The sequence below is a fragment of the Bombus affinis genome, chromosome 4 (assembly GCF_024516045.1).
Source record: "Bombus affinis isolate iyBomAffi1 chromosome 4, iyBomAffi1.2, whole genome shotgun sequence".
Classification (NCBI taxonomy): Eukaryota; Metazoa; Arthropoda; class Insecta; order Hymenoptera; family Apidae; genus Bombus; species Bombus affinis.
Genome location: NC_066347.1, coordinates 2,302,459 through 2,315,097, shown reverse-complemented (window position 1 = coordinate 2,315,097; position 12,639 = coordinate 2,302,459). Strand labels below are relative to the sequence as shown.

Genomic DNA, 12,639 nt, shown 5'->3' with positions numbered 1-12,639 from the left:
ATAATTAAAAATTTGTAAAAACACAATTATAATTATTCTCTATCTTATATTATTTAGTGCAGGTTTATACGCACGAACATTTGGAATCTGATGTATTTTTTCATTTTAAAAACGAAATTTTAAAACTATTTCTTATATATTTTTAACATTAGCTTTTAATCGTTGGATAATTGTCTTCGTCAATTGGTTTTTATACATTAAGGAAATTTTATTTTCTAGTTGATGACATATTTTAATGCTTATTTGATTTAATAAACGCTGCACGCTCCAATAATTGGATCAATAATTTAGGAAACTAATACCTCGAAAGTAGGTTTTGATAAATGACTTCTTTTATCCATATTATGTGATCATGTATTTATATCTATATTTTTATAATCTATATTTTTCTCTAAGAAAATTTCTTTTTAAATAATAATTAACAGTAATTGATTACTATCTTACTATCTATTGAAAGATCTTTATATAATTTTATTTTATTTATTTTATAGTCACTTGATCTACTAATAATCTTATAATCCACTTATTATATTTTGTATTATATCTTCTGGAAAAAATGTCGGAAATACACAGAGGAGGGAAAGGTGTAGGAACAGAAGATTACCTGTCTCTAAGAAGATAAAGGAGATGAACGAAGAATTATCTTATTATCAGATACAACTTCTTATATCTTTAGTTATCTCTACGCTCAGTTCTTCCTAGTTGACAAATTTATCTCACTCGTTGTTTATATTAAAAAAGTAAAGTTATCCAAATTAATTATATAAAAAAATGTAACCTCGTTTAAAAATTAAGAAATATAAGTCTAAATTTGTTTCTTATTCTTTACACAAAATTGTATATCGTTAAAATTAGAATGGCAGTTTGCTTATTATTTCATTGATTAAATCATCGTTAAATTACGAAGGTAAAATTTTATGAAAATCAATTTTTACGATGACATTAACGATAAAAGAATACAAATAAGTATTTTCAACGTGAGATTCGATATCGAATGGTTCGATAACTCTGCAAATGTCTCCCTGCTGGTGCGTCAAAACGCATGGGGCTCGTCACGTACGTCAATAGAAATGTTATCGGCAGTTAAATGACCAAAACGTACGAGGGACGCGCGTTAATTCAAGGGATGACTTTTTATTTCCATCCATTTTCCTGTCACGAATATTATGCTCGATATATATCTATGATATAGATTTCTTCGTCACGAAAGGGTAGTTTTATGTCTTCTTTCGTGTGCAAGTTGCGCTTCCATCCATGTTACTTTTGAACATGTGTAACAGATTTTATTTGATAAATAAAATGGAAGTGTGCGTTATGATATCGAACATCTATGACGTGGAATACTTCATGTTGCAAATATTTGTGAAACGGTAAAAAGTAGACGCGATGAATATTTTCTATATTTGCTAGTATTGACAATATTACCAATTCTGTACGTGCTACTTATTTCATGTTATCGGCGGTCCTCGCGGTAGTGTAACGTGTTAACACATCGTTTCACGACTTGTTCACTGTGAATAATCCAGTTTTTTCAAACGAGCATGGTTTTTGATTGTTTCCTTCTGCTTTTATTATTTAAAGTCATCAACTATCAAGGTTATTAGCGACCACTGTTTTTGTTAGAACAACGCATATGTATAATTCTTATTTTTGCTAAAGGCCCATAGCACTCTAACGTTGCTAGGAAGGTGTCGTTATTCGGACAATGATCGTGGTACTTTGAGACGCCTTTGTTATCAATAGCCTACGAATTTTTATAGCCATATTTTTGAGAATATAATTAAGAAAGTAGAATCTCGGTAGAAAATTCTTTTATCTAATTCTTTTTTAATAAATCTAGAAGACTAATGCCTTAATTATACTTAGAATATTTCATACATTTTTTCATATTACGTGTATTATTTGCAATTTTGTATAAAACCATATAAATCGGTTTTGGATTATTACGAGATATGAGTGCGATATGAGTGTATTAACAGTAAAAAGTATTCGACATATTGAAAATAAATTACCGTAAACATAGTCTGCAATATAAATAGGAGAATGATATAGCAACCATTTGTTTAATATGAGTGAACGCCGATATTCTTTCCTTACGTTTTCTTACTAACGGTCAATCTTTAAGAGTTCGATCTGAAACATAAGACGTGCCTTCCTTCGATCTGGACAAAATAAAGAAATAATCTTTATAAAAAACGACCATTGCATCTTTTAATTTATTTCCTATAATCAATCCTATAAGCAACCTAATCATTAGCACCTAGGCGCTAGTATTCTAACGTCTCAGTACGCAGAGTGAGTAACAACGAGTCGAGAGATCTACAATTTTAGGATTTATCACAATATCTTTATCAATCTTTCTCTGTATGTCCAGGAATGACGTTTCAGTAGTAAAAGGTCATCTTCTATACTTCTCAACGAATTATAGCTTAACATTTCAATCGAGTGTTTACGATCGCTGTATATTTAATCGTTTTAGATTTCACGCTGATCAGTCGTGTCGTAATAGGCCAGAACCTTTTCTAGCGGGTGCGTGGAGGGTAGCATTCTCGAAGAGTGGGCGGCGTGGGGTTGTTACGCTGTGTCTCGCCGTCACGAGTATTGATCTCCGCGGAGCCACTGTGTGAATGGGCTATAACCATCTCACCCTGAATCCTGGAAACGCGAATCTCCGTCCCTGTCCTGTTCTTCACACTTCTGCTCCTTCCTTCCCTTTCGGTTTGCACTCGGCTCCGTTTTATGTGGGTCGTTTCTTCGTTTCGGACTACGTGCTTGCGTGTGCTTTATTCCTAAGGAACGTGGAAAGGTTCTATTTCACTTTCTGTTTCGAGCCTGACCTGTTTTTTAGTTTCTTCGATTTTTACTTCTAGTTTTAGGTGGCGAGTTTAGAGATAACTTTAGTTCTAAGGGGTTCTGTCTAATATCGTATGACGTTGGTTTATTTTTGACGATGATGAGGTAGTCGCATGTTTTGCCTACGTTTCACTTTTCTTGGGATCACCAGTTCGTTTATCTTATTTTTTTGCGAATGAAGGAAAGGAAGGAGAAAAGGAAAGGGATGTACGCGAATGAAGGGGAATGACAAACGAAGGAATCGAGGAGAGGGAAGGAAAGTCATGAGGAATTCCTATCTTTGCTTCTGCATATTCCACATTCAAGTAGAAATGAATTAATGCCTTCCTAGTAGAAATTCGATGTCCTACTTCTCCGCAATCCGAGCGATCTGTTTTATCATAACTAAAGACATTTAACTAAAAATTGCCTGTAACTCGTCCGAGCTTTTCATAAATCTCGAATTATTGAAACACTAAATTTTAACCAATCTTAACTAATTTATATTTCCTTCTATTAATAATTTCGTTCCATTGCTGTTCTTTTCCTCACTTAATTTTTATTTTCATCAACAAAACATCCGCTCCATTCTATTTTTCTCTTCTTTCGAGTTTTTCATTTTTAAAGTTTTTTAAAGCTTCACGCTTTTTCAGAAGCTATTCCCCCTCGTTTCTTTGTTTTCTTCTTCGATTTAACGTACTCCGCATTTCCACCCACAATATCTCTTTGTCGGTAATTGCATCTGTCATTCGAAGCGAGGTCAGTAGAAACGCTGCTGGGTTTTTTTCGTTCGTTCGCATGGCTCTTTCTCGCAACAGCATCCCTCCTTCCTTTCGTTGCTGTCCCTGGTTTGAAAGGACCCTCGCAGAGCTGCACTTAAGCCAAAGCACATTAGCATATTTGCTCGGTCTTCGATTTTCCTAGCTGACCCTCTGTTTCAAATTGACAAAGTTAACTCGTACGACCGAAATTAGTTTATCCATAAACCTTCTTTCGAAAAATTTGTAGTTGATCAATTTTCGGGCTTTTGGGACGACTAAGAAACCTGTGCACATATCTCATACTATTTGTAATATTCTTTTAATCGAATCTATTAAAATTTCCGCTATATCAAGCGCTTAAAAGATCTAAGTTTGTCATGTCTTATAAACTGTTTATTTTTTATGCAAGATTGTTAAATATTATATTCTTTCATCCTAATTACCGAACAACATTTTTCCACAGGCTTTTCTATTATATTATATTATATAATAATTCTAAAGGTTTCTATATTCGGTCAACTTCAAGCTGTAATTGAAACTTTTGCATTGTACGACATGGAAAATATCGGTTCCAAACAAATCGAAACTCCTGGATCATGTGGCAACTAATTAGATACTACACGTGTTCCTGTGATACGAACGAAGGAATCACGCATCCACGATACAAAGCTCATCAAACGTTTGTAGTAACGTGAGACACCATTGATCTATCGACTAACCTCATTACATTCTATTTAAACACACTCCATACAAGTTAATCATACAAATGAAAAGAGAAACAGCGAAGATAAAATGGTATGTCACATTGTTCATCCTTACATTTCTAATTCAAAATCCAAACTTTGTCTCTATAATCGAACAATAGTTCCGATCAAAGTCGATTATTGTGTAATTGTATGCATTCTCGCTCTCTGACAGTATAATAAAATGATAAAAAATTCAGAATGAACGATTCGTCGTCGCGTGTATAATATTTTGTTATACGTAGCTACGACCATTATAAAGGATACAATTACTGCGGTTCAATTTATTCCTAATTTTCTAATCAAAATACGTCTTGTCAAAAGTAAGAAAGTGGCTTGCGGATATTTATTTTTAAACGCCGGTGTATACGTGCTACTTTTTTAACCATTCACGTTCAACAATATCCTAGAATCAATCTTGCATCAGCAACAATGGAGTCCTGGGATTCGCGAAACTCGGCCCGTGCCTCGACAGGATCAAATCACTTTTGGGTCCCAGCTTGGAAAACAGGATTCGCGCGATGCTCGAGGAGTTCGTTTGCGAGTCGAACTCGGACTGTGCTAAACGATTTCCACGAGTGAAGAAATTCCTAAACATGGTCGCCGCATGGGCCGACCGTTTGGATGTCTCTGCCAAGGACACGGATATCAGACAGGAAATGATTAAGCACACGATCGAATTTCTGCTGAAGGATGGCCTAGTGACACAATTCGCGGATCCGGCCATTCTCAACAGAGGGCCGAATAAATTAGATGCCGATTCTTTGGCCGCCGAGCAGAATGCCTTGAAAAGCATGAACGTTTGGAGGTTTATCAACGAGAAGGACTATTGGCTGTGCCGAGATTGCTCGTGAGTGTGTATTTTCACGATATATCGTACCGCGATCGAGAGAAATATTATAATCGTCTTCTCTCGCAAATACAATTATTCAAATATTTTCTTGTAAATGTAATCATCTTGCAAAGTGTAAGAAAATAACGAGGAATTTAGAACGACCGGTTTAGAAAATGATTATCTCACCATCGTTGAGATTTCCTGCGTTCGTTCTGTCATCGGATGTGAAAGATATATACAGTGGCTTAGTTAGAAAGTATTCGAACACTTGTAGGAACTTTTCACGTGTATATTATACAAAACATTAAAAAATTTCATTAGCATTGTAACGAGTCTATCGACTATTGTGATTACATCGGTGAAATTTCAAATGAATTTAAAAATGTATATAATAAAAATGTGTATAAAATATACGTATTTAGATAGATTGAATGATTATGGTTTAAGGTGAGTCACTATTAAGACTAATTTATCTAAATACTTTTCCAAATACTATTTTACAGAACAGCCACTTGCGTACATCCGGAAACAAGTCAACAAACTTACCAATGCAGAAAACAGAGATCCGGCAGCGATTTAGACGTCGAAGTCGGTTCAATTTCGCAAGAATCGTCAACCGTTTACAGTAGCTGTAGAACAAACTCTATCTGCAGTTCAGTTTGCAATCGAACAATCGAAAGCACGAAATCTCAAGTAAAAATCAATTGTCGAAATTTCGAGGTGATTTTGGAACCAAATGGGAATATAGTAAACTCACGGAAAAATATTTCAAACACGTTCGATAATACCAGCTGTTGTTCAAGAAGGGCAAATTTAAAAAAGTTTGGTCTGAAGGTAAATTTTGACTGTGATACGAAATTCGTACAGACTGAAACTAGTCGGAAAAATTTAAACTTTATCTTCAAAGCAAGCGCAAGCACACTGAACCCTCTGAAAGAAGCTTCTGGTACAAAATGTGATAGAAAATTTGCACAGACACAAACCAGTCAAAAAAATATAAACTTTATTTTCGCAGCGAACCCAAGCACATCGAACCATTCAAAAGAAGCTTCCGACACAAAAGGCGATGCAAAATTCGTACACGCGCAAACTAGTGAAAGAAATATAAACTTTATTTTCGAAGCAAGCCCAGGCACATTGAACGCTCCTGAAGGAACGTCTGACATTTCCAACATTCCTAAGCCCTCGCCACGAAGAAAATATTTAAAAAGCTCAGACGCAGAAGAGAAATGCGACTGCGATCGAACTAAATCTCCCAAAAAGCCCAAATTAAAGATTTATATTCATAGAACAACGAGCACTAGCCGTTCTAAGGTTCGAAGTCCACTAAACGTATCCAATCTTTCGTTACCTTGTAAATCGAGTCAGTTGATCGTTCGATTGTTCGAAGCTGACCCATCGTTATCAGATTCCTGTCTAATTTTAATGAGGAAACGATTCGAGAAAGACATAAACAACGCTTGCTCTTGCATGAACGACATTCTGAGGAAGTTGGACGATTCAACGATCAAACAGTTACACTTGAATTGCGAGATTCGGCCAGGTCGAGTAGATCTGAATCTTTCATGCAAGAATGGTGAAAACTCGAAGATTAGATGGTTCCTTGCTCGAGTTCCGACTTGTAGCAACGTTCACAAACGCGTTTCGTACACCGGGAACGTTGAAAGCTGCGAGAATCCGAGGGATCGACGCGGAGAGCCTCGACGTTCGATGGAACTTCCGGTTGATGCTGGTTGTTGCGAAGGTGCGGCGAAACGTAGCGGAGAATTCGAAGAACGACGCGTTGCTTTTTATTCTGTTTGCTCGAATCACAGTCTGATGCAAGCGAAACAAAGCTCCACGTTGGGGAATGAAATCGAAAAGGAGGAGAGAGAGAAGCAGCTTAATCTCGCGTGGTCAGGAGAGGGAGAAAAGCAGATGGATTTCGTGCTTTCTTCGCGTTTAATAAATTCACAGGATAAGGATACCGTGACTTCCGCCAAAACTGATATCGAACGACCTGGAAAATATAATAATGAAATTTCTGACAGAAAAGTTTACCAATCGACGTCGTTAAATAGAGAAAATGAAGGGTTGGAACAATGTAGAACCGAAGATGTGGTGGATGTAAATAAAGAAATCGAAATATGCGATGATGGATTTGTAGAAGATTCTATACAAGATTCTGAGAATCATCTAATAGAATTACACGATATTAAGTGTGACTGTTCTCTGGATAGCTTCGAAGAGGGAGTCTTTAGGAAAGATTATTCGATGACCAGAGGCTGCAACCCTGAGGAATGTTTCTGTGATGCGTTCTGCACGAGTGATAGAATCGTTAATCATAGTTCATCAGAAACAAAAGATTTAGATAATAAAAACACAAAGGTAGAGGGCTTCTGTCATTTAAACGAAGACGCTTTGAAACTGCAAGTATCTACTTCGCAGACGAAAAAGGATAATTCCAAGCTAGAGGATTGTATTTCAAAGGATACTTCCTGTTTAGGAATAGAAAGAGAAGTCGTAAGGAAGGAAGAACATGTTTTTGAATTGAAACAAAATATTTTTCAGATGGAAAATGCATCTAAAGAAGAAATCAGCAGTTTAGATTCCAAAGAAAAGAAAAAAGTTATGTTGAAGGTAGAAGAAAAATACAGCGCCGATTCTATTTGCGCGTCAAATTCCAGCTTTATGGAACTTAGCTGTGATACGAAGTGTTCCTGCTGCGGCGAAGATCTTCCAAATCCTTCGTCTGTCGAAGAAATTAACATTGAAGCAAACAAACGTTCTACTTGTACTAATAAAACACTTGTTAATTTAAAAGATCATGAGACACTAAATCTCATTGTAACAGAAAATGCAACAACTTCGGAAGCTGTAAGAGAATCTTCCAATCTTCACTATCTTGAATTTAAAATGGTTCCGAATGTTCATATTGAATCAAATACAACTTCGATTCACGATCAATCTTCCACAGTGCCCGATAACAATTCGACTGATTTTTCACAAAAATGTCTTGGTAATTGCGAAAAAAATTCAATCGAGAATCCTTGCGACCAAGAAGCTACGTTTATTGATAATCCTCCAAACTTCTCGACATATTCCAAAGTAAAGGATTCGCCGATCACTGAATCCTTGTTCGTATTCTGCAATTCGAACATGAAACAGTTTTCTTCCACATCGAACTCCTCGACGGACGAAGAATGTTCGTCGAATGAAAATCATCGTGCAAGAAACCAAGAAATTGGAAAATCCAGATCGCCATGTCGAAGAGCTATTCCAACAAAATGTCACCGGAAGTCGATATACTCCATCACGTGTAAACCTTCCTATTCCATGAGAAATGTCCCTCGAGTCAATTGCGCGAAACATAGTTCGAAAGAGAAAACAAACAAGAAAGACGTTCCGATCGTCCCTCGATATAAAAATCGTCTATGGCGAGGACCGATGGCTCCTGGAAGTCTGTGCAGCTCTTTTCCAGCTATCGACCGGATCAAATATCTGATTCGTAGGAAACTCCGAAAATTGCTGCTGGAAGAACGTGACAAGGGGACCAGCACGTCGAAAACGTTTCTGAGGAACGATAGATACCTTGTCAGCATTTCGAGCGGAAAATTGAACGGCGGTCGAATAATTCGCGAGTCTTGTTCCTCGACTCGTTGCCCTTTTACTACCAGAAATCGATACGAAGCTAGAGGAGAAGCGGAGGAAACGTTCACCGAAGGAAGTTGCTTGGGCAAAAATAAAAACATTTTTGGGGACATCATTAAAGCAAGATGCCAGAGAATGATACAAGGTAACGACATACTTAAGAGGATCAGGATGGCTAACGTTCCAAGGTCTCAGAAGTACGATTCGAAGTTAATCGATACGCAAGATTTCATCGGCGAACGAGGAGAAACAATTAGGAGAAGCAAATGGAAAGATAGGAACGGGGAAAGATTTCTTGTTAATTCTCCTTGGAATAACAAAGAGCAGAAGAATAGTTCGAGTATCATGTCCTTGAATTCGACGAGAATGTTTCTTTTGAAAGACGATGGCGATCATTTTTTGAGCCAGAAGCTTGTTCGTCGAAAGCATCGTGACTTAAAGGAGCAAGGCAGAATCAAAAATTTGTCTACCGATATAAAATCGATGAGAAACTATCCCAGAAGAAGTTACTACGAGCGTGGTTTCTCCGGAAGCTCGTACGAGCGTAAAGAAAATCGGAAAGGAATGGATGCAGAGGATAAGACATGCTACGACAAATTGAGATCCTTCGAGGAACGATTATCGAAGCTCGAAAGGAGACGCGACGAAGAAAACAATTTCGTCAATTTTCTCAGTGACTATGAAAAACGCGTCAATGAGCTGGATGCTGATTTCAGGCTGAAATTGCTGCAATACGTGACGTTGTGCAGGAGTGTGAAGAACTCGTTAATGAAGAGGTTACGACCGGATGACGTTTACGAGGTCAATTCGAGCTCCGTGTAACAAAGGGGGATCGATTTAAAGTAGTTGATTGATTAATGACGCGATCGTGGTCGATAAAATAACGTGTTAAGCATTGGGTCGAGGGTAGAATGACTTTATACCGCGTTCTGTGTTAGGTTTTTTTCTCGTTGATACTTTGTCGTGTTCAGTTGGAGAAAAATGGATTTTAGATACATTGGTGTAATATATTGTTTTTTTGGAAATATAAAACACAGATGGTACTGTATCGAATTTTTTTTCGATTTTTGTTAGGTTGTAAATGTGTCTGATTGAATATTTAGATGTTCTATTTAGATTGTAAAGAGTAGTGTATATTTTTGCATTTTTGTTACAGAATTTTAAATTTGTACGATATTTTAGTACGACATAATACATTTCAATGATTTAAACAATCTTACTTTATATTTATTAATTGTTTGAGTCATATTAGTTATAATATATTTTTGCCACACAAAGACAATTAACGTTTACCTTATTTTAGTCGCAAAACTTGCAAAAAATTATTTTTACACGATACTGATTGTGATAGTAATTTTTAATAACATTATGCAAGTTTTACAATCATCATACACAATATCTCTTATATTACTCTCTAAATCTATCTTCAGGAGTTCAGTTTTATTTAATCCGTAGAATGTTACAAAATTAATTTGAAAATAAAATTCACCGCACAATATGCATCTAAACGAAAATTCAGTATAAACACGATTCTCACGGCGGAAAAATAATTGCAATCACCATAGAAAAGTAACAATAAAATGCAAAGAATCGTTCGAGGGAGAGTACTCGTTGCTGGAACCTTATCACTTACCACGATGAAAATGACAGTGAAATCCGAGTTATTTAAGGCGTGCCGGCCCCGAAGAGGAGATAAAGTATTGTAGACCAACCATTGAGAGCAGCAGCATCCCTCTAGCCAGATCGATATTTCCTGGCAACCACCGGAGAGGGTGCCCACCCCAGTTACACTGTGTTTGTAACAATGCAAGTCGATTCCTAACAGCTAGTGAAAGATTTAAGCAGTCGATATCATTGATTTTTTTTTCTTATCCATTTTAGTCGAGTACCTTGACGATCTAATATGATACAACGAATTGATATATAATTATTTACGTAACAAATTTTTAGTAATTCACTGTCGATGGTTTTAGCAAGTGTTAGTTATTAAAAATGTTAACAGTCTCAGCAAGATTCAATTGTCATTCATAGAATTGCATTCAAATTCTTGTGTTTTGTAAATAAAAAATTAAATGGTACAAATTTATTTCGTTTAATCGAATGTGGATATTTTGTTCGAATGTTGCACTGGAATGTGCAGCTGAACATTTTAAATTATACAATTTTAACTCGATAAATTTTGTTTTTAAAAAGGAAGTTCGACTTTAACAAACGATACATGTAATTATGATTGTATAAACAAAATTGCATTTACGATTCACGCGAATTGTTGATTGAAATAAAAATTGGTCGAAGCTAAAGATGTAGTTAGTCTAGTAGTATTAATGGAGCAACGCATACTGCAGTAGAGACGGACAGTCTCCGGCGGACAAAATGTGGAACGAGAAACAGTGTATAGTGAAATCAGTTTTATGCGGCCCATACTTTACGAGCAATCTAAATGCTCGAACATTACTCGTCCAGAAACGTTGAAAACTTTTAATAGGATTTGTGTCTCAAATAATCTTTACTGTTATTCTATAATAATATACATATGTGTGTTTTACTTAAATTAACAGGGAGAACTTAAAAATTTCTATATCTATATATATGTGTGAATGTAAATAAATTTTACATATGGAAAATAAAAAGGTTTAAAGTTTTATAAAAATGATGATTTTATTTAGGGAATTGTTTACGAGTAATGTAACATTTCTTCAATTTTTACAGTTAGAATTCTGTATTTGTAAATTATATTTGTGTTTTATTAACTTTTACCTATTAAAAGTTAATTAACGAACTTAATGAGCTCACTAGAAAATTGGATATCAAAACAACAATATATCATCACTCCTTTTAAGATTATAATTTAAAAACATTGTAAAGAATACAAGTTTCTTTGTTATCACTACAGACATACAACTGCTTTATTATTAATATAGGTATTCATCAATCATAGTGTCGGAAAAATAGCTATATATATTGACCCACAAATTCTGTCATAAATGCCAGCGTAGGGAGCCAAAAACGTCATTCTGTTACTCTCGTTTCTTTTACATTCTTAACTACTCATAAGTATAGCATTTGCTCCTATATAAGCTTCTTTTATGATAGAACGAATAAAAAGTAATTCGTGTAAATCTACCCTCTAACGAAATTAGCCACATTTTATAAATAATTAGATTCTTTTTAAGCACGAATCAAACATAAGTAAAGAAGTATTTATCTCTTGATAATTAATTCATGATGTACCTTTTCTCATTTTCTACAATTGTCCATTATCTTTCTACCAAGTTTTTTCCTCTTTTATAAGACTTCTGCCGTAACTAGTTCCATCGTTTCAAAGTTAGCGTTCAGAAAAATCATATTATTATAAATCGTACTCTTTATATACTATACCATACTACACACTATTTATACGACTAAGTGGAATTATAGTGATGTTACTGTAAATGGTATTCACGTATTTATAAGAACTTATATACATGCGACTACAGAATAATTATTATTCAATTCCAAGTCCATCCTGTAACTGCAACGAGAAAGATTGTAGGGTTCGATGCTAGCTAACCATTTGCCAGAATCGATCAACATTGCAATAAATATCGAATTTATTCCGAAGAAACTGTTATTTATTCGAAGAGTTCGAATTAAACTCGAAATCTCATCAATAAACAAAATTAAGCATCAATTCTTGCCAAAATCGCTTCCTTCGATGTCAACGCTTCTATATTAACCATACGGCGATAAGTTATAGCAATTTATTTTGGCAACATTCTCGGATCACCCCTTAATGCCACCCTCGCGTATTTATCGTACCTACGCGTCAGGGTGGCGAATTACAAGCTGTTGCATAAGT

General features: G+C 35.5%; 1 protein-coding gene across 1 annotated transcript; it reads left to right on the top strand.

The window, feature by feature from the left end:
• Nucleotides 1–3,711: 3,711 nt before the first annotated feature.
• Nucleotides 3,712–10,428, top strand: LOC126915813 (uncharacterized). Its single transcript, XM_050720836.1, has 3 exons — nucleotides 3,712–4,388; nucleotides 4,747–5,186; nucleotides 5,675–10,428. The coding sequence occupies exons 1-3, from the start codon at nucleotides 4,386–4,388 to the stop codon at nucleotides 9,621–9,623; spliced, it is 4,392 nt and encodes a 1,463-aa protein (XP_050576793.1). The 5' UTR covers nucleotides 3,712–4,385; the 3' UTR covers nucleotides 9,624–10,428.
• Nucleotides 10,429–12,639: the final 2,211 nt, after the last annotated feature.

Bases quoted from the DNA above. Each gene is read 5' to 3' on its own strand.
- LOC126915813 (XM_050720836.1), top strand. The intron at 5,187-5,674 runs GTGAGTGTGTAT...ACTATTTTACAG, and splicing joins TGGCTGTGCCGAGATTGCTC to AACAGCCACTTGCGTACATC.